Source organism: Quercus robur, chromosome 1, assembly GCF_932294415.1.
Source record: "Quercus robur chromosome 1, dhQueRobu3.1, whole genome shotgun sequence".
Lineage (NCBI taxonomy): Eukaryota > Viridiplantae > Streptophyta > Magnoliopsida > Fagales > Fagaceae > Quercus > Quercus robur.
In genome coordinates, this window is record NC_065534.1 from 5,648,275 (window position 1) to 5,670,868 (window position 22,594).

Consider the following 22,594-nt stretch of genomic DNA (forward strand, 5'->3'; position numbering starts at 1 on the left):
GAAAAGGGACACAATGGCATGACATGAGAATTGTCAAGGAGGGGGCAGTTGAAGTTGGTAGAAATTGTCTCTTGTCACTAAATTGTGTTCAAAATTAGCTCTAGTTGGAACCTTTCAAGCAAATTGTCTATTGTCACTAAATTGTTTTCAATGGCTCTATTTTCGAATATTTCAAGCAAATTACATCATGGTGGCAGTCCAGAGAGGCTTGAATTGGTGAGACATTTAATCGGCCACGATATTAATATGAAACAAGAAAAACATTACAATGATTCCTTGTACTGAGTCAAATGTATTTATTGCTTGTCTTTGTTCTCCGACTTTAGTTGGTGCCAATGTTATGCGTTTTCTCTGTTTAATATGGGGCCTGTTTGAATAGGCTGTTTTAAAAAGTGCATTTTCAAAAAATAGTGTTTTTAAAAGGAGTATTTTGAAAACTCAGTTTTTAAAGTTATATTTGAGTGTTTGGTAAAACATGTTGTTCTAAAATTGTTGTTTTGATAAAATTACAAAAAAGGACATGACAAGCTATGTTGTAATGATAATAATATAAACTAGTCGCTAACCCGTGCGATGCACGGGAAAATTATTAGAAAATAATAAAGCATGCATATATTAAAAGACAATTTAAGTTCATGTGTGCTTGCAAGGGATACATACCTAAATAGTTCTTGCGGTAGAAATAAAAACCTTATCTTTGAGATAAAGAACTGATGTAAACAAACTAACCTTACATAAAACAAATTTAAAAAAAAAAAAAAAAAAAACATAAAACTGATGTCACGGGAAATTCAGCCACATAGTAGTAATATATAAATCTCTTAAAACCTAAACCTAAACCTAAACCTAAATGTAAGGACTAAATATTTATGCGCTTTCTCTTGCTTTCCTGATGTATTTGGTTAAAAACATAAAACTGATGTCACGGGAAATTCAGTCACATAGTAGTAATATATAAATCTCTTAAAACCTAAACTTAAACCTAAACCTAAACGTAAAGACTAAATATATAAACAAACTAACCTTACAAAAGCTAAACTTTATAAACTAAAATCTATACCATGAGTTGTAGATCTTGAATGCTATACTGTGCGTTTAGGGCTTCCTACATCTGGAGAGAGAGAGAGTTTGCAGAAACCAAAGAAAATCTCTCTATAGCTTAAGAAACACAATTTACTAAAATTAAAGAGATAAAATTTTCAGAGGACAAAATATTATAGATAATTTAAAAGAATTTTGATTTAATTCTTGAATACCGTAACTCCATAAAATTCATACTAATAATAATATTTTATGATAGCGCAGTTAGAATTTTGGTTTAATTCTTGAACACTGAGTTGGAAATTGATTATATGAGTATTCAATGGTGAACAAAGTACTATGTATTAATTAATATATAAACAAAACTAACCTTACAAAAGTTGAACTTCATAAGCTAAAATCTATACCGTGCGTTGTAGATCTTGAATGCTTTAGGGCTTCCTACGTCTGGAGAGAGAGAGTTTGCAGAAACCGTGACTTTATATTTCTTACCTTGAGAGAGGGGTAAGGTTGCTAGGGTTTTGAGGAGTTATAATTTTTATTTATTTTTTATTTTTTAAATATTGTGCTGACGTGGAAAATTGTGGTATCAGCAAAGGTTTCGGTTTTATATATATATATAGATAATAATATATATTTTTTTATTTAATAATTTAATAATAAGAAGACGTCCCATACAAAATTTAATAAAGAAAGTAACAATAATAACAATAATGATAATAATAATAATAATAATATGGTTCCATTTAATAGTTTAATTTATTTTTGTTATTATAATAATAAAAAATTACACAAGGACACCTAATTTTTATCTTTCCCAATGTCTATCTCCTACTGCCTCAAAGCTTCTCCTTCACTTGCTGGATTGCTGGACAAAAATCCTCTACTGCCAATCACATGGTCCGCATCTAACCTTAGTAATTTCAAAAAAAAAATTCATTCAATTGCATCCAAGTTTCTCTAGACTCATCTTCTTTGCGTCACCTACAACCTGATCCCATACCAAAGTGATTTTTGCATGCCCAGAATATTCAATTAATGAAAAAAGCTAGAGAGAAGAAATTTCATCAAAGTCGAGTAGAATTAGATAGTGGCATGGCCTAGAGGTGATAGATGATAGCAAGGTAGTAGGCAAGACTTCAGTATTTGTGAGGTTATTTTAGGAATTTCAAGCTTCAATAGATTATGATAGTTGCGTTTTTTACCTGGTTTTTAAAAAGCTATCTGCCATTGTGTTTTGCAAACGTGAATTTTCAGAATTTTCAAAAACGTAATTTTCAAAAAATGTATTGCCAAACGCATAGCTTCCAGCGTTTTTGATCAAAAACGCTAGTTTTCCTTTAGAAAACACCCCACCAAACGGAGCCATGGAATAAATGGAATTTCATTTTCCCGAATCCTTTTACATCATATTCAAAATTGACAGGATATAATTACCGATTGACTAGCTAATCTTCATGGTTTCAAAATTTCAATGATCCATGTACAATTACTTAAAATCAAACTTTAACAATAAGTTTTTAACTCAAATGCTAATTCCTAGGGTGTTATATCCAATGATTTTTACTGGCTTTTTGCCTTTATATAATTAAGTAAATAATTACCAATTGACTAGCTAATCTTCATGGTTTCAAAATTTCAATGATCCATGTACAATTACTTAAAATCAAACTTTGACAATAAGTTTTTAACTCAAATGCTAATTCCTAGGGTGTTAGCTATCCAATGATTTTTACTGGCTTTTTGCCTTTATATAATTAAGTAAATAATTACCGATTGACTAGCTAATCTTCATGGTTTCAAACTTTCAATGATCCATGTACAATTACTTAAAATCAAACTTTAACAGTAGGTTTTTAACTCAAATGCGAATTCCTAGGGTGTTAGCTATCCAATGATTTTTACTGACTTTTTGCCTTTATATAATTGAGAAATGCTAATGAGTGCCCTTAGGACACTGGTTAATAATCCATATAAATAAAGTTTTTATGGGAAATGAAAAAAAAGTAATTAATATTTTGACAGCTTTTTTCATTTCCCATAAAAGTGGTATTAAAACTTTCCTAAAGTGGATTATTAAGGAGTGCCCTAAGGGCACTCGTTAGCAAAACCCTATATAATTAAGTAAATTTCCTCTTCATAGAAGAAAAAAAAGTTGAGTTAATGGTTTCAAATCCCACAGGTGTGTAACCTAAGAAATCAAGAAGGCAAAAAATCAAAGTTCCATGGTTGGAAATATGGACAAAATAAAGCAATTACCTAACAATTAATTGGAGAATATATTAATAAAACGTATACAATGTATGTGGATAAAGAATGAAAAAGAAATGTAAAGGATGAAAACTTTGAAAATAAAAGTTACAATATATCTTCATCCATGCCCTTTTTGAGTTTTGACTTTCATTTATAAAATAAGTCATATTCAAGCCATCAGAAATCCTTTTTTATTTATTTATTTACTTTTTTTATGTGTGTGTGTGCGTGCGCTCAAAGTCCATTAGAAATTATTGAAGCATGTGTGCATTAGGATTTAGGAATCCTTTCCCAAAGTTGCATGAATAGCGGAATAGATGAGAATGTATAACTCTTTCAAGCATTTAATTTCAAAACACCCTTCAATCCATAAATTCTGTAGAATTAACGCCAAACTCTACCAACTCGAGTAATTCTTAGGTACTCTTGGTACATGGTAAATAGTGTTATTGCTTTTCATATTCATAGTGAAGTCTACTCATTAAATTCATAGTGAGATTCATCGTGAATGTGAAAGAAGGAAGCACTATTTCCCTAACTCTCCAGAAGTACTTAAGTATTTTCTTTCCAACACACTTATGTATCGATTACACAACTTTGATCTTATATCTAAGAGGTAAAAACTGGCTAATAAATTTTCCCAATTTGGCTTAACCAAATGTCCAGAAAATGCCTTGTATATCACACAATTGACCATTTCATTTGAGATATAGATAATGCAATCTATTCTGAGCAAGCCAACAAAATGTCCTATGTGCTGGAGTCAGCCTAGGCGGCAAATCAAAACTATAGACTGAACTTCACCATGACTTGGAATTTTCCACATGAAAATGAGATGCAATTGGCAATAAACTCAAAACACGTAATATGCAGAATAATGTATAACTAAATTGACATGGATTTCAAGGTTTTCACACATAACCACGCGGTTTTAGTCCCCATAAATTTGTTTTAATATGAACTGGGCCTTATATTAATTAATCATAAAAACCACATTGTCAATGGTAACCTTTGTCGGAAGTGTGATTTGTACGTAGACCCCAGTGCATTATGAGTAGGAGCTGTTAGGCCATCAACTTGACAACCTTGCAGTGGGGTTAGATAAATAAGATTTTCAATAAAAGAAAAAAAAAAGAAAAAAAAAGAAAGAAGAAGAAGCAGATAATTAGGTCCTGACAATGATAGAAACCATTATTTCAAAAACTAAAGTAGTCAAGAAATTGGCCAATTATAAATCCATTCAAAAAAAGAAAAAAAGAAAGAAAAAAGAAATTGGCCAACACATATTTACAATGATACAAATCATTAATTAGTTTCAAAAACTTAGAGTCCGTTTGGTACATTTGTTTAAACAATAGTTTTCAATTTTTTTAAAAACATATAATATTGTTTAAAAACTGAAAATATGTGTTTAAAATAGTGTACTAAACATGGCCTCAAAATCTCTTGTTGGTTTTAATATACATGTGGTTTGAAACCTAATTTACCACATTAAAAAAAGCTGCCAAGAAATTGATCAATGATGTATAGCAGACGACATGTACATATGGGCTACGCGTGCTACTTATAATAACATGGACCAGGCAATTAATATTGCTTGGATATATAGTTTGCAAATGAATTTTTTGCTTGGTCTGAAACAATCATACATGACTCTTTCTGCAACACATGCAAATACGAGAATGTTCAAAAGTCCACAAATTGATGCTACTATTTAATTAGTTTAAATGGTTCCAATCTTCAGTGTAATTTTCATTAAAATACCAACCAAAGACTTTAACAACAGTAGAAAGTTTCTTCCAAAACTAGATCACATAGTAATTTACTAGTGTACACACACATATATATATATATATATATATTATCTTATTGTTCATCTGGACTATTTCAGAGCATAAGTACATGATGTATTTAGAGTTTACTGGGACCCCATTGCCTCTAATTTTAATTACAAAAAGAGGTACAGAACTTTCAAATTATATTATATTAATGGACTAATTCATAATTAGTTAGGCTGGAAGCATCAAATATTATTAAAAAAATGATTTACTCATTGAAGGGATGGCTATATAAAGTATCAGCCTTGCCTCAGTGTTCACTCACAAACTAGTCTAAATCTATTCTAAGCCATAGAAGTCACCAAAGCTTTGGGACTTCTCCTGTGTTGCTAAAAATATGGCCAATCTTTGGCCTCACCTTGTCTATGCATTGGCACTAATCTTATTAGCTACCAATGTAGCTGCCGATGATCACAAGCCTTACATTTATGCTTCTCCACCTCCACCACCTTACGTTTATACATCTCCTCCACCACCTCCTTACATTTACAAATCACCACCACCACCTCCACACCACGAATCACCACCTCCTTACTATTATAAATCACCACCACCACCTCCACACCACGAATCATCACCTCCTTACTACTATAAATCACCACCACCACCTCCACATCACGAATCACCACCTCCTTACTACTATAAATCACCACCACCACCACCTCCACATCACAAATCACCACCTCCTTACTACTATAAATCACCACCACCACCTTCACCATCACCTCCTCCACCTTACGTTTACAAGTCCCCACCCCCTCCATCTCCATCTCCACCTCCTCCTTACGTCTACAAGTCTCCACCTCCCCCATCACCGTCCCCACCTCCTCCATATGTTTACAAGTCACCACCACCACCATCACCCTCACCTCCTCCTCCTTATGTCTACAAGTCACCACCTCCCCCATCTCCTTCACCTCCTCCTCCTTACATCTACAAGTCACCACCACCCCCGTCACCCTCACCACCTCCTCCCTATGTTTACAAGTCCCCACCACCCCCATCTCCATCACCCCCACCTCCTTATGTCTACAAATCTCCCCCACCCCCATCTCCATCACCACCTCCTCCATACGTTTACAAGTCACCACCTCCTCCATCTCCTTCACCTCCTCCTCCTTACGTTTATAAGTCACCTCCACCACCTTCCCCATCACCTCCTCCTCCTTACATTTACAAGTCGCCTCCACCACCATCCCCACCACCACCACATCCCTACTACTACAAATCTCCACCACCTCCCACTGGTTACTAGTTAAAGTATACTGGCCAGAGGTTTACGTAAGTATATTTACATGGAAGCCTTTTTATTTATTTATTTATTTTTATTTCTAACTTTTGACCTTTTCTTTTTTTCTTCCTTTTACTTTTACTTTCTCTCATCGTTAGCTTATAATCATGATTTGTAATGTTTTGTTTTGCAGATTATAATTTGTTAAAAAGCAATAATTGCTGTTGAAGTAATCAGATACTGTCGTCGGATTTGGTTTATTATTATGTACTTTTGTTCGGTGTCAATCAAGGCGACCCGGTTGAGACAAGTGGGAATAAAAGCAAAGGCTGACGTCGATGGACATTGTCGCTTTGGCATGTTCTTATGCAAAAATATTTATATAATTTTATTGTAATGAGCTACTAATAGTATAAGTTTGTGATTTCTTTAATTGGACACGAGTTCCATGCGTGCACGTATGAATAATAATGTCTCTTGTAATTCTTTTTCTATAATTGGATCACATTCTTCCATTCCATTTGTGGTTGACTCTCTCTCTCTCTCTTTCATATTTATACCATTTTTAGGTAATGGACAATTGCCATAATCGTAATCAAGATCAATAAGATGTATGAATTTGGGAAACATGTGCATAATCCCAGGAAAGGGGGATGATTATTCTTGACTTAAAAAATGTTATAAGTAATACTACAATCACAAAATATTTTACAACATTTTGACAAATTATTTTTGTGACAATTTTTTACTGATTCTCATCTAGGTTCACTACTAACATCACTTTTTCACTTATCTATAATTATTTATCACATTAGCAACTTAAGAATTTTATTTTAAAAAAATTATTTACCAAGATTCTCTAAAGTTTTTAGTATAACTACACCGTAGAGTTTATAAAATCCTATCAATTCATTTTGAATTAAATGGATCAGATTTTGACCCATTGTCAACATTTAACAAATTTTAGCTATTACAATTTGAGAAATACTACGTTCATAATATTTTTACAAAAATGTTACAACAAATTCTAAGTGAAAAGTTGTTACTTTGGGAGAATTTTTTTTTTCTTTTTTCAATAGTGGGCTTAAATTATAACTGGTAGTATTTTGCTACATCGGTAGGATTATTTAGCATATAATACTGGGAAATTATTGTATACTCCCGGAGTATCATAAATGTGTACTCCCTTCCTCACATGAATGGTGAGTCCCACTAAATAAATTCATGGTGGGATCCACCATTAATGTGAGAGGAGATAGTACGCATTTATGGTACTCCGGGAGTACCTAATAATTTTCCCTAATAGTGGGCTTAAATATTTATTGTGGATGTGACATTATTCATTACCATTTAGCATCTACTGTGGATGTGAGCAATTCCAATCTATCCATTAATTTCAAAATAGATTGATTCGATTTCAGAAACCTTATACTTAAGAATTTTATTGATAGCATGACAGCTAATCAATCGGACAACTGTCCACACCCCACATTCGGGTGGACGTCTGAGCCTTAGGCGGGGTCATGAGCTTGAACAAAGAGAAGAAAAAATCTCAGAAAAATCCACACCCAAAATATATAAATCTAACATTAACAAATATTGACTGTTGATACATGATTCAAGCTATTAAAATTAATTTATGGGTAAACTACGTATTTGGTCCTTAACCTTTACATTGTTTATTAATTTGGTCTTTAATATTTCAAATGTGTCAATTTAGTCTCTAATCTTTTGATATTGTGTCAGATTGGTTCCTGCTATTAAGTGATGAATGGAAAATGTTGACATGACTAATGATAAAAATAAAATAAAATTTTCATTCCACATAGTCTGCCACATGTATTACCACATTAGCACAAACTAAAAAACTAAACAAATAAAAAAATAAAAAAAAAAGTTAGGGACTAAACCTTGTTCCGTCACCTATCCTTATTATGTTTTCAGATTTAAAATTTTATTTCATTTTTTCCTTTACTTTCTTAGGAAGCATACGCGGGGTAAAAAAAAACCCAGAATTGAAAATTCAATTTAATTCATTTTCTCATATTTTTCTAGCAACCAAACAAGGAAAAATAAAAACAAATTCCAAAACCCAAAGAGAGATGCAGAGAGAATCACAATCACAATTATAATCAGATTCAGTTGTTTTTGCTTAGTGCGCTTGATTAGATTCAGAACTCATTTTGTTTAGGTGCTCAGGGGTTTTTGATTTTTTTTTTTTTTTGTTTGGAATTTTGGATCTATCATTTAAAGAAAATGGGATTCACCCGATTGGGAGTTTCGAGAATGTACAGAGGAATAGAGGGAAGGATCTTTGAATTGTTGAATGGTTAGAGTTGGGATTAGAGTAAGGTCGAAGGTTTTAAATTGTCTGAACCCAACCCAGCTGTTGATTTATGGCAATGATAGGTTTGAAATTTTTTGAAGTGGGGTGTGGATATTATTGAACTTGGAAGCCCAATACGAGTTAATTAGGCGGTTTGAAGTTTTTCTTTCATTGTGATTCCTTTCTACATCTCTTTCTCTGGGTTTTGGATTTTGTTTTATTTTTTCCTCGTTTGGTTGCTGGAAAAATATGGGAAAATGAAGGAAATTGAGTTTTAAACTTTGGATTTTTTAACCCCCGTTTGGTTCCCAAGAAAGCAAAGGAAAAGTAAATGAAAGAAAATTTTAAATCTGAAAATATACTAAAGACATACGGCAATACAAGGTTTAGTATCTTTTTTTGTGCTGATGTGGCAATACATGTGGCAGTTTATGTGTCATGAAAATTATATTATATTTTTACCGTTAATCATGTCAGCATTTTCCATTTATCACTTAACGGTATAGACCATTTTGACACAATACTAAAAGGCCAGGGACTAAACTGACACATTTGAAATGTTAAGGACTAAATTGACAAACATCATAAAAATTAAGAACCAAATATATAGTTTACCCTTAATTTATTTCTATTCTATTTGTTATTTTATTATTTTTATTACTATTACCAAATAAATAAATAAAATGACTGCAAATACAAATAGGAAAAAAGGGGAATGAATCCGCTTTTAGGAATCATTCAATCTTTGAAATGATTGTCTCAATGTATAGTGTAAATTCTTTAAAATGAGGATTTTGAGACATTTAAATAGAGAATTAAAGGACATTTATTGATCATTACACACAATTCAATTAAGATATTGTATGAAATAATGATATTTTTCTATTCTCTTTCGGTTTGAGAATTGAAGGATTTTTTATTGGGTTAATTCAAAGAAAAAAAGAGATTATAATTACTCAATCAAAATAAATACAAATATCTTTAAGAACAAAGAAAAAAAATGTTTGTTATGCTTAATATCTTTAATTTGATCTGTATTTGTCTTAATTCTACTCTTTCTTCAAGCAACACACAAAATTTGTATCACAAGTCCTCAAGCTAGGAGTATCAATGAAAAAATGTTTGTGAAAATTGTGTCGGCAGCCTTCCTCCTCACATGCTTGGTGTGTTAAGCAACAAATCTACTTCAAATCCATATGCTGTGATTAATTTGTCTTGATAACGACTATGTTGGACTCGAGGTTGATCATAAGAGACATTTCAGAGTTCTTCTAAACAACATCAAAGATTTGTGTTGAGTTGCTCAAATCAATGAGAGAGAGAGAGATCGAGGTGATTCTATAACTTGAAATTAAAAAAAGAAAAAAAAAAGTTACTTCGTCTTAAAAAAAAAAAAAATACTAGGTGTTAGTGACGACTCTAGAAGTTTTTTTTTAAAGAGGTTATTAAGAAACTTAAATTAAACAAAATTTAATAAAAAGTGAACTTGAATTTATCAAATTTTCGATTAAAAAAAAAAAAAAAAACTCAATTTCATGAAGTTTTATAATTTCATTATACAAGTTATTTTATTTTGAAATTGTTACATTATAGTCATTACTAATTGTCATTATTTATTGTCAATGTGGGTAGGTGTGACCATTTTATTTTATTAAGTTTGTATAACATTTTTTTTTTATACAATTGCTATTCTTTTTATAAAAATAGATGACAAAATGCAACCTACTAGCATTATATTATTTATTGACCTACATAGCCACACTTACTCAAATATAAATATTACATTAAGTGTCTACTTCACCAATCTTATGCTCGAATAATCACTAACTTTATAATTTTTTTTTCTTGAATCACTGGCATACACTTAGTGTTTAATTATTGTTTGATTTTGGACTGGATAGATTTGTTATATATCAAAGTGTAAAAAATATTTGAGGATAAAATAAACTAATAAAAAAAATATTTTTGAAGTCAAGGGGTTGAACCCCTAGACAACAAGTGTCGCCGCCCCTACTAGGTGTCCTAAATGGCCTGATTGGGTTGGTCGGGTAAAATTTTATTAGATCCGCCACCTATTCGATTACTCAAAAATTTTAGAAGTATAAATCTGATTTTGACTTTGTTAAGTATGGTCGATTTTTGTTGGTGTTACCTAATACCCATATATGAATGTAGGCATAGACTAGTGTGTTAGTATGAGAGCACTAGTTGTAATACTAATAAGTAATAATAGATTTTTGTTAGTATTGTACGTGAATGTAGGCCTTAATTTGCATGCGCTATACTTAAAAAATATAGGGTAGTCAAGTTACAATTTAAGACTCCTTATAATTATTTATATAGTTCATTTCTACTTGCTAAACACCTAATTTGAGACTTATCACATGCAGAGGCGGAGCCGAGGGGGGTCGGGGGTGGGGGGGGGGGGGGGGAATTGCCCCCTTGACCCACTCAAAAAATACCTTTAGTTATTATAGCTAATACTTATAAAATATTATTATCTACTTTTTGTTTTTGGGTTTATTAAATATCACTCTGTTTATTTGGTCTTGAAACAGAGCACAACTTCTAAACGAACCATTGAAGAACCTTAAGTTCTCCATTTGCATGCCTTACATTGACCTTTTTAGTCTATCCCTACCATATTATAATTTGAACCTTTTATGAATCCACATTAACCAAAATATATGAAATTTACATATATTACACTCAGTATTTATCTAACTAATAGTTTCATTCATAACTTGAGTTTTGTCTCTAAAAAAATTAAAAAATAGATCACTCATGTGAGAAATATCTCAATATATAGATAAATACAATATTATGAATAAGCTTTTTTTTTTTTTTTGGGTAGAGTTTTGTCTTTGTATAATTACATTAAATATCACTTAGTATCATATATATATATATATATATATATATTCACATAATGTGTGTAAGTGCATGCATCATATATAAATTCTGTCCCCTCTCAACTCAAATCTTGGCTCCGTCACTGATCACATGCCCTTAAATCCAACCCAAATCCATTCAAGTCAAGCTATCACATGATTCACATATGTCTATTTGTTAATGATGCATATTTTTATGATTTTCTCGTGTGATTCCATGCTCTCAAAACAATTTTGAATTCGTTTACAAAGTTTTGTTGAATTTTTTCAGAAAATTAGTTGAATTATTGGATATTAGTTTAGCACAAGTAAATGGAAAGATCCTTCTGCCCATATATGCTCTTATTTTTTAAAAATAATGGACCACGTACATTCAGAATTGGATAAAGGAAGCAAGTAGCTCTTAAATTGCTTAAATAAGTTGTGGGACAAGTACCACAAAATTTAAATTAAACTTGACCTACCAGCTTGTTTTTCATAATTTGACCAAGACCAGCAAGTCCAAAACCTTCACCAGTTAGCTAGACACCATATAAGTAGTTGTCTTCATCAAGTCCATCAATAATCAAAATGTTTTTTTTTTTTTTTTTTCTTAACTAGCCTTTCGTCTTCATGTACTGATTAATGAAGGGTACATACTACTATCTAACTGATTGTGATGCGAACACTGGCCTCCAATAATATATCATGAGAAGTTGAGAACTATATATATTAACATTAATCTTAAAGTTACCCACCGGCAATAAATGACAAAAACAATCTCGTTCTCACTCATTTTCCAAAATTTCATGCATATTATTAAAAATGATTAGCAATAGTTTAATCACCGTTGAGCTCTTGTTAGTATTTGAATGATATCTTAAAAATTACTGCTTCTAAAATTAATGGTCTATGTCAAAACTTTTGTTGTACACAACTGTGTGAGAGAGAGAGAGAGAGAGAGAGAGAGAGAGAGAGAGAGAGAGAGAGAGAGAGAGAGAGAGAGAGAGAGAGAGAGAGAGAGAGAGAGAGAGAGAGAGAGACTATTTATTTAATATGATTAATTACAATTGTTATATGTATTTTTTTTTACAAGATATAAATTCTAATCTAGCATAATCTAAGTGTATATGTGTGTGAAACTCTCTTTTGGAAACTTGAACCCTAGCTCTTGCCTCTCACACCTCACAATCACTTATATTTACGGAGTAACCATCGCACAAAGAGTTTGTAGTGATAATTGTACACGTATCTTTAAGTGTGAATACTTTTTTTGTATGATAGAAAATACTTAGGTTGGGCTCAAGATATGTTTAATTAATGTAATTTTTGTCAATGCTAATATTAATACAATATTTAATTATTTTCTATTGGATATGATTTTTTAAAATATTAGGTATATTGTTTTCTTATGTCCCATGCAAAATTAAAAAAATTATTAGAAATTAATAGTTATTTCATCTATAAAATGTTTAAATCTAAATTACATTTAGACTTCCAAGGTCTATTACAAAACTAAACGAGTTCTACTTGATTTTCATTGTGCCCCAAATTATCAAAATAATTAATACTCCCCCTTTGCCCTTCTTTTGATGATTGAAGTCAACACAAGTAACGAAACATATCTTTTCTTAGTGATATTCCAAATTAAAAAAAAAAAAAAAAGAGGTAAAAACACATTTTAATAACTTAACTCTGGTTAGGTCACATGAGTTTAAAATTTATAAAGTAAATTGTAACCACATGGTCAAAAAAAAAAAAAAAAAAAAGTTCACATCTTCTCAATGTTCTCGTAGCCAAAGGGACTAGTAAACATAAATGCACTCTAGTTATCACACATCTACGTACACAAATGACAAAGCAATGCTACCTTCATAGCCAAAGGGTTCTCTGTCATATATATGATCATATTCCTTGTGCTAACAACCACATAAAGCTGAATCCAACCCATTCGAGACCTATTCAAAATCCAAATACACTCACTATTCCACACTATCACCGCTCATAAATCCATATATAAAAACAAAACCACAAAGTTATTGTTCATACATACTTCATAGCCCTTCAATGTTCAACCATATATACCTAACTATGGTCGGCAAATTCACAACCTAAATGACCTACTACGATCCTCATAGCATATTGACGAATTTTGACGTCGTATGTCATGAGGGGCCAAAGGGATTATAGTGTTATTTATTTATTTGATAATTTGATGGTGTTGTCTATTTTCTTGAAGATCAAGTATAACGAATCTAATTATTTTAATCTCAAAGATTTCAGTGTGCAATTTACGTAATGTTGAAATATTTTTATAAAATGTATTATAATTTATTTTAAATTTTTATTAAACATTCATTTAAGTGAATATATGAAATTAGCTTTACGATCATTGATAGCATTTTCGTTTCAAACTTAGAATTCAAATCTAAATAATAATATTTTTTATTATACATCAAATCTAAGTAATAATAGTTTTTAATGTTGTTAGGGTTATGTGTTTTGATATTGTTAAATCATGTTAAATTGTGTATCTTTTATTGAGTTTTGATGTGTCTTAAAGTTGTAATTGAAGACGCAAAGTTTGCTCAAGAAAAGTGTTTTTCTATCACATTTTCAGCATGTATCTTGATAAAAGCTCAATAGCTTCTCAAAACCTACTGCCTCCTAGATACAAGCTCGATACTACTTCAATACATCAAGCTTCGCAAATCGGCAAAAATCAACAACATGAAAAAGCCCATAACTTATTTGTTTGAAACTCGAATTGAGATATGTTTGAACCGATATTTAAAGGACATTATAAGTCATGTATTAAGAGACTTTTTTAGAGAGAGAGAAGCACTCTGTTTATGTGACTAGGGTTTTGTAATCAAGTTTTTCTCTATTTTACTATACCTAAAAGTTTCAAAGAAAATATGAAAATATCTTGGTGAAGAAGCTGAAGTCATAGCAACCATCATAGACTTGCTGCTCTTCAAGAGGTTCTTGAAGTCAATTGGAGGTTTCAATTGTGATTGTGGGTGGAGTGTTCATATATTAGAGAGTTCAAAGGTTCTGAAGCAGTAGAAAATTTCTGTTGTAAGTTCATTTATTGGAATTGTAGAGTTTAGAGACAAATGTTTTGCACTGGATTTTAAACTTCTGTTAATTTACTATAGTTGATTGCTTTTTGGGAGGGTTTTCTCTCAAATTTTTTATTGTGATACTAGTTTATTTCCTTGGTTTTATTGAGTCATCATATCTTTTTTTATTTACTATTTCCACTATGTATGATATTGATATTTGTTTGTTTAATCAAGAATTATTTATAATAGATCTAATTAACAACTTGACTTTAAAACTTGTTAATTCTATTAACCAGGATTTAAATTTCCTAACAAATATACATCAATTTTCATTCCATTAATTTCATAGCTTAATTGTCTTTGACCAAAAATTTATGGAAAATGCTAGAGATAAAAACTATTTTACAATAATTTTTTTTACAAATTGTTGATGTAGTGAGTTGTTATTTGTAGGGGCACGATTTGTAATGACCCATGAATGAAGTTGGGCTCGTATGCAAAGGGCCCCAACAATATGATTTATAGAGAGTGGGCTTGAAAGGCATGACCTTGGGCACAGGTGGACGGTTTAATCGTGACTTCTATGGAAGCTCTTATATGGGCGGGCTTGGCTTGACTAGCTAAGCCCTCCATTAGTACGGGTTGTAGAACTTAAGTCCTCGGACGGCGTCCGAGGAGCCTTGTATCATTCCTTTTCTCCCTTTTTTTAGGGGGCCCCTTTTTCTTCCGGGGGGTTTACCCTTTTATACTAGTGTTCGTTTCCCCCTTTAGGGTCCACGTGTAAGTTTTACTTTCTGGGGTGCAGACCTGTCCTGTCAACCCATACCTAGAGTGGTTAGGGGTCGTTGGGAAAGTTAAAGAGCATGGTTTAGAGTATGGGCTTGTCAGATACAGGGTTTTGTATTATGATGTTGGCAGCTTTTTCCCTTGCCCTGCCCCTACACTGAGTTTGCCCCTTTCTTCAGGCATTTCGTGAGGTGCTGAGCATGAGGTCGTCCTTGGCAATATCCTTATGCTCCTTTTGGGATTTCATTATGCGTCCTCGGCAATGGTTCTCCTCGGCTTGGGCCTTGGGACCTAATGTAGAGTAGGCCTGGGCCACGAATTCTCTGGCCCCACATTATTGTTAAGTGAAAAAAATGATGTTAGTAATAAGTTCAGGTGAGCACCCGTAAGAATTGGCCAATGTACATTTACAATTATACAAACCATTAATTAGTTTTTTTTTTTTTTTAATGAAAATTTTATTATAAAAAAATGAATTAATTAAGAAGAAGAAGCTGTCCAGAAATTGATCAATAACGTATAGTAGACATCATTTACATATGGTCTACGCGTGATATTGGTGCTGATTATAATAACATGGATCAGGCAATTAATATTGCTAGGATAGTTTGCACTGAGTTTTTGCTTGCGCTTGGTCTGAAACTATCATATATGACTCTTTCTGCAACACAAATAAGGGAATGTTCAAAGTCCAAGATCGACGCCAATATTTTATTAGTCTAAATGGTCCCAATCATCATTATAATTTTCATTAAAATACCAACCAAAAAGACTTTAACAACGGTAGAAAGTTTCTTCTAAAACCAGATCAAATAATAATATAGTCGTATATATATTTTTTCCTTATTGTTCATCTGGACTATTTCAGAGCACAAGTACAGATAGATTTAGAAGCTACTGGGATCCATTGGCCTCTATTTTCAATTACAAAAAAGGTACGGAACTTTCAAAATTTTATTAATGGGTTAATTCATAATTAGTTAGGCTGGAAGCAACCTATAATATTAAACAAATGAATTACTCATTGAAGGGATGGCTATATAAAGTGTGAGCCTTGCCTCAGTTTTCACTCACAAACTAGTCTTAAATCTTTTCTAAGCCATAGAAGTCGCCAAAGCGTTGAGACTTCTCTAGTGTTGCTCAAAAAATGGCCAATCTTTGGCCTCACCTAGTCTATGCATTGGCACTAATCTTATTAGCTACCAATGTAGCTGCTGACGATCACAAGCCTTACATTTATGCTTCTCCACCTCCACCGCCTTATGTTTATGCATCACCTCCACCACCTCCTTACTACTATAAATCACCACCACCGCCTTCACCATCACCTCCTCCACCTTATATTTATAAATCACCACCACCACCATCTCCATATCCTCCTCCTCCATACGTTTACAAGTCACCACCACCACCATCACCCTCACCTCCTCCTCCCTATATCTACAAGTCACCACCACCACCATCTCCATCACCCCCACCTCCTTACATCTACAAGTCTCCACCTCCTCCATCACCATCACCTCCTCCTCCTTACATCTATAAATCTCCTCCACCACCCTCACCATCCCCTCCTCCTCCTTATATTTACAAGTCACCTCCACCTCCATCACCTTCACCTCCCCCTCCTTACGTATACAAGTCACCACCTCCCCCATCTCCTTCACCCCCACCTCCTTACATCTACAAGTCACCACCACCACCATCACCCTCACCACCTCCTCCCTACGTCTACAAGTCACCACCTCCCCCATCTCCATCACCCCCACCTCCTTATGTCTACAAATCTCCACCACCTCCTCCATACGTCTACAAGTCACCACCTCCTCCATCTCCTTCACCTCCTCCTCCTTACGTTTATAAGTCACCTCCACCACCTTCCCCATCACCTCCTCCTCCTTATGTTTACAAGTCACCTCCACCACCATCCCCACCACCACCACGTTCCTCCTACTACTACAAATCTCCACCACCTCCCACTGGTTACTAGTTCAAGTATACTAGCTAGAGGTTTACGTAAGTATATTAGATGGAAGCACTTTTTTATTTTCATTTCTAACTTTTGACATTTTCTCTTTTTTTCTTTCTTTTACTTTTAATTTCTCTCATCATTAATTTATAATAATGATTTGTTCCGTTTTGTTTTGCAGATTATAAATTGTTAAAAAAAAAATAGTTGCTGTTGAAGTAATCAAATACTGTCGTTGGGTTTGGTTTATTATTATGTACTTTGGTTTTGTGTCAATCAAGGCGACCCGGTTGAGACAGGAGGGAATAAAACAGAGGCTGAATTCGATGGACATTGATGCTTTGGCATGTACTTGTGCAAAAAATATATATATATATATATGATTTAATTTTAATGAGTTGATAATATGTAAAATTGTCATTTCTTTAAGAGAAATGCTATGTCTACAACATTTCTACAACATTTTTACAACAAATCCTAAGTGGCAAGTTGTTACTGGTTGTTTTTGTTGGGACAAAAAAGTAATCTTAGTGTTAGTTTTAAATTTGAACCAATAACAACTAACCACCCATGATTTGTTGTAAAAATGTTATAAAAATGTTGTAGACGTAGCATCTCTCTTTCTTTAATTCAGCATGAGTTCCATGCACGTATGAATAATAATGTCTCTTGCAATTCTTTTTCTATAATTGGATCACGTTCTTCCATTCCATTTGTGGTTGACTTGAGGTGTTCTCTCTCTCTCTCTCTCTCTCTCTCTCATATTTATACCATTTTTAGGTAATGGGCAATTGTCTTGTTCTCAATCAAGATCAATAAGTTGTATGGATTTGGGAAACTCGAGCACAATCCCGGGGGAAGCGGGGATGATTACTTAAAAAAAAAAAAAAAGAAAAAAAAAAAAAGAATAATACTACATCTACAAATTACAGTATTTTACAATATGTTTACAAAATTTTGTTATGACCAACTTTTTACTGATGTTTATCTAGGCTCACAACTAAAATCATTTTTTCATTTACTATATCAGTAGTTTGTAAATTTTTTTGTATATTTAGCATTACTCCTTAAAAAAATAAAACAAGTAATGCTACAATCATAAATTATTTTACAACATTTTTACAAATTATTATTGTAGCCAATTTTTACTTGTTCCCATTTGGATCTACCGCTAATATCACTTTTTCACTTACCAATAATTACTTATCACATCAACAGTTTATATAAATTTTAGTTTTAAAATTTAACTACAAATTATGTATTAAGATTTTCTAGAGTTTTTAGTATAACTATGCGGTAGAATTTATAAAATCCTATCTATTCATTTTGAATTAAGTGAATCGGATTTTGGCACATGGTCAATATTTAACAAATTTTAATTATTACAATATGAAAAATACTAAGTTCACAATATTTTCACAACAATTTTACTACAAATCCAAAGTTATAAGTTGTTATTTGTAGAGAAAAAAATAATTTCAATAGTAGACTTAGATTATAACCCGTAAGAATTTGCCACATAGGTCGTAGGATTTACTGTGGATGCGATATTATTCATTGCTGTATAGCATCGATCTATTTAACTCACTAATAACGTGAGCAAATTATCTATCCATTCATTTCAGAATAGATTGATTCGATTTCAGAAACCTTATCACAAAGAATTTTATCGATAACATGACAGCTAACCAATCGGACAAAAACAAAATTGTCCACACCCCCACGGCTGAGCCTTAGGCGGGTCATGAGCTTGAAGCCTTGAACAAAGAGAAGAAAAAATCTCATCAAAATCCACACCCAAAACACATTAATATAACATAAACAACACACTAAGTTTCTACTCAAGTCCTGATCAAGCTAAGGCCTAAGAGTATCAATTAAAAAATGTGTGCGAAAAATGTGTAGGCAGTAGCAGTACTCTTCCTCCTCACATGCTTGGTATAAGCAACAAATCTACTTCGAACCCTCCCATGCTGTGATTAATTTGTGCTGATAATGACTGTGTTGGAGGCGAGGTTGATCAAAAGAGACATTTCGGAGTTCTTCTAAACGATATCAAAGATTTGTGTTGAGTTGCTCAAATCAACGAGAGAGAGAGAGAGAGAGATGATTCTATAACTTGAATTTAAAAACATAAAAAAGAGAGAAAAACAATAGAAAGCTACTTTGTCTTTAAAAATATATATATGCTAGGATTTTGGCTCTAAAATTTTTTTAGGAGATTAATTATTAAGAAACATAAATTAAAAAAAAAAATAATAAAAAGTAAACTTGAATTTATCAAATTGTCTATGCAAAAAAAATAAAAAAACACTTAAATACATTAAGTTTTATAATTTCCTTCTAATGTAGGCTCTAAGAATTTTTACAGCGTAGTCATTAAAAAACTTGAATTAAAAAAAATTTAATAAAAATAAAATTTTAATATATTGACATCACAAAAAAAAAAACCCATAAGATATATAAAGTTTTAAATTTTCTTTCTACGAGTTTTCATATTTTGAAATCATTGTATAATAGTTTTATTATCAATACTATTAGCTACATCTTTTTCAATGAACACAACGAAGTAATCATTAAACTATTGATCTCCCATTTAATTTCTAACATCTTGCTTAAATATGTAATAATATAAACAAAATGCATCATCATTTTTTATGATTTGTTCCAACCAATTTTCGTATTCATTAAACAAATTAGGATTAATCGACTCAATGTTCTACTAATTTCTTTTTTAGGGAAATCATGGCCAAGAGGTTGTCAAGAACCTCTTTGTAAGATGAGAAATTTGCTCATAGCCTAGGATTTAAAAGAAAATTATTCAAGCCAATACGAATTTGCTTAAAAGATGAATCTTGTCATAGAAGTGATTTTCTCGTAAGAAAATTATTCATAGTACTAGCAAAAGAATAAATGGCAAACTATAAGTTCATCCTTTAATATATTCAACATAAGCATTCAGCCATTATATTAATCATGTTTAATAAAGCATTTAGGTATTACTTTAGTGCATATGTGTGTGTACGAAATGTCACATAAATTCATCTAGCAAACACTAACAGACTAATTATTTGAAAAGGTGCATTTTTTATGGGGGGAAAAAAGCAATTTTAAGATATGCATTTGAAATCACAATTTAAAAATCAAAATTAAACATTTGATTTGGGCTAATTTGTATATATTTGGGCAATTTTTGAGAAGTGCTATGCCCATAATATTATCACAATAAATTCTAAATGGTAAGTTATTACTGGTACAAATTTGAAACTGCTTCTGAAATTACATTTTTATCCATTAGTAATAGTTAGTAACAATCTACCACTTAGAATTTATTTGTGAAAGTGTTGTGAAAATGTTGTGAACATAACATTTCTCACAATTTTTTGTTTCAATCTTCAATGGACCAAAATTTTTGGAGAAATAGCAATTTTATTTTAGAAAATTGCAATTTTGGAGAAATAGCAATTTTTTATTTTAGAAAAAAATAGCAATTTTAAAATATGCAAATTTTGTTCTTAATGGGCTAAAATTTTTATTTAGGGTGTTCAAGTTTTTACTTAGGGTGGTCAAGATTTTTTTTTAGGGTGATCAACAACCAATATTAATTTAAAATTTAATTTTTTAAGGTATATAAAATAAAAAAGTTCAAGTTAGGTGGTCACCTGACCACCCTGATTAACAAGTAGAGCCACCCCTGTTTCCTTCTATGAGTTTTTATTTATTTATTTGGAAATCTTTACATTATAATTCATTATCAGTTGTCATTATTTATTATTAATGTGGTCAGGTGTCTCCATTTTATTTTTTTTAAGTTTGTATAACATTTTTTTATGAAGTTGTTATTATTTTTATAAAAATATATTAAACTAAATGACAAAATGCAACCCACTTGGACTATATTATTTATTGATCCACATAGCGACACTTATTCATATATAAATATTATACTAAGTCTTTACTCAACCAATGAAATACTCGAACAATCACTAACTTTATTATTTTTTTTCTTGAATAACTAACATAAATAACACCCTAAGTGTTTAATTGTTATATGGTTTTGGACTGGACTGATCTATGATTAGAGTGTACAAAAATATTTGAGGGTAAAATAAACTAACAAAAAATATTTTTTTTGAAGTCAAGGGATTCAAATAGACAATGGAAAAATACACTCTATTTCCGTAACATGAGTCCTCTCCCTGAGGGTGAGCCTCTTATAATCATTTATTTAGTTATGCCACCTACTTGATTACTCGAAAATTTTAGAAGTACAAATCTGATTTTGACTTTGTTAAGTATGGTCGATTTTTTTTTTTTTTTTGGTGTTACCTAATTAATACCTATATATGAATCTTGGTATAGACTAGTGTGTGAGTATGAGAGCAGTTGTACTACTAATAAGTAATAATAGATTTTTGTTGGTATTGTACGTGAATGTAGGCCTCTGCATAAGCTATATTTGAAAAATAGAGTAGTCAAGTTATAATTTAAGGCTCCTTATAATCACTTATATAGTTCATTTCTACTTACTAAACACCTAATTTGAGACTCATCACATGCCCTCAAAACACACATGCATTCCTATCCAACCCAAATCCATTCAAGTCAGGCTATCACATGATTAACATTAGTCTATTTGTTAATATTGCATATTTGTATGATTTTCTAGTGTGATTCCATGTTCTCAAAAAAATTTTGAAGTCGTATACAGAGTTTTGTAGAATTTTTATAGAAAATTGGTTGAATTATTGTATATTAGTTTAGCACAAGTAAATGGAAAGATCCTTCTGCCACTGCATATATGCTCTCATTTTCTAAAAATAATGGACCACATTCAGGATTGGATGAAGGGAAGCAAGTAGCTCTTAAATTGCTTAAATAAGTTGTGGGACAAGTATCTTAAAATTTAAATTAAACTTGTTCTTCATAATTTTGTTGTTAGGCACACATTGACCAAGACCAACAAATCCAAGACCTTCACCAGTTAGACTCTATTAGTACACCTCCAACCTAGTAGCTGTCTTCAAGTACTGATTAATGAAGGGTACATAATATCTAACTGATTGTGAAGTGAACACTGGCCTCCAATAATATATCATGATAAGTTAAGAACTATATATATTAACATTAATCTTAAAGTTATCCACCGGCAATAAATGACAAAAACAATCTCGTTCTCACTCTTTTTCCAAAATTTCATGCATATTATTAAAAA

General features: G+C 31.8%; 2 protein-coding genes across 12 annotated transcripts; both read left to right on the top strand.

Moving 5' to 3' along the window:
- Positions 1 to 5,376: 5,376 nt before the first annotated feature.
- LOC126717573 (extensin-2-like) lies at positions 5,377 to 6,883 on the top strand. 9 transcript variants are annotated; one of them, XM_050419440.1, is made up of 4 exons: positions 5,377 to 5,689; positions 5,741 to 5,761; positions 5,816 to 6,413; positions 6,557 to 6,883. In XM_050419440.1, exons 1-3 carry the CDS (start codon positions 5,470 to 5,472, stop codon positions 6,385 to 6,387), a joined length of 813 nt encoding a protein of 270 aa, XP_050275397.1. In that variant the 5' UTR covers positions 5,377 to 5,469; the 3' UTR covers positions 6,388 to 6,413; positions 6,557 to 6,883. The 9 variants fall into 9 exon arrangements, with proteins under 9 accessions (XP_050275397.1, XP_050275350.1, XP_050275372.1 ...); XM_050419393.1 differs by having other exon boundaries at positions 5,377 to 6,277; positions 6,326 to 6,413; XM_050419415.1 differs by having other exon boundaries at positions 5,377 to 5,761.
- Positions 6,884 to 16,466: 9,583 nt separating this feature from the next.
- LOC126717619 (extensin-2-like) lies at positions 16,467 to 18,102 on the top strand. Of its 3 annotated transcripts, none has more exons than XM_050419457.1 (3): positions 16,467 to 17,233; positions 17,300 to 17,426; positions 17,561 to 18,102. In XM_050419457.1, the coding sequence occupies exons 1-2, from the start codon at positions 16,561 to 16,563 to the stop codon at positions 17,398 to 17,400; spliced, it is 774 nt and encodes a 257-aa protein (XP_050275414.1). In that variant the 5' UTR covers positions 16,467 to 16,560; the 3' UTR covers positions 17,401 to 17,426; positions 17,561 to 18,102. The 3 variants fall into 3 exon arrangements, with proteins under 3 accessions (XP_050275414.1, XP_050275422.1, XP_050275410.1); XM_050419465.1 differs by having other exon boundaries at positions 16,467 to 17,128; positions 17,207 to 17,426; XM_050419453.1 differs by having other exon boundaries at positions 16,468 to 17,426.
- Positions 18,103 to 22,594: the final 4,492 nt, after the last annotated feature.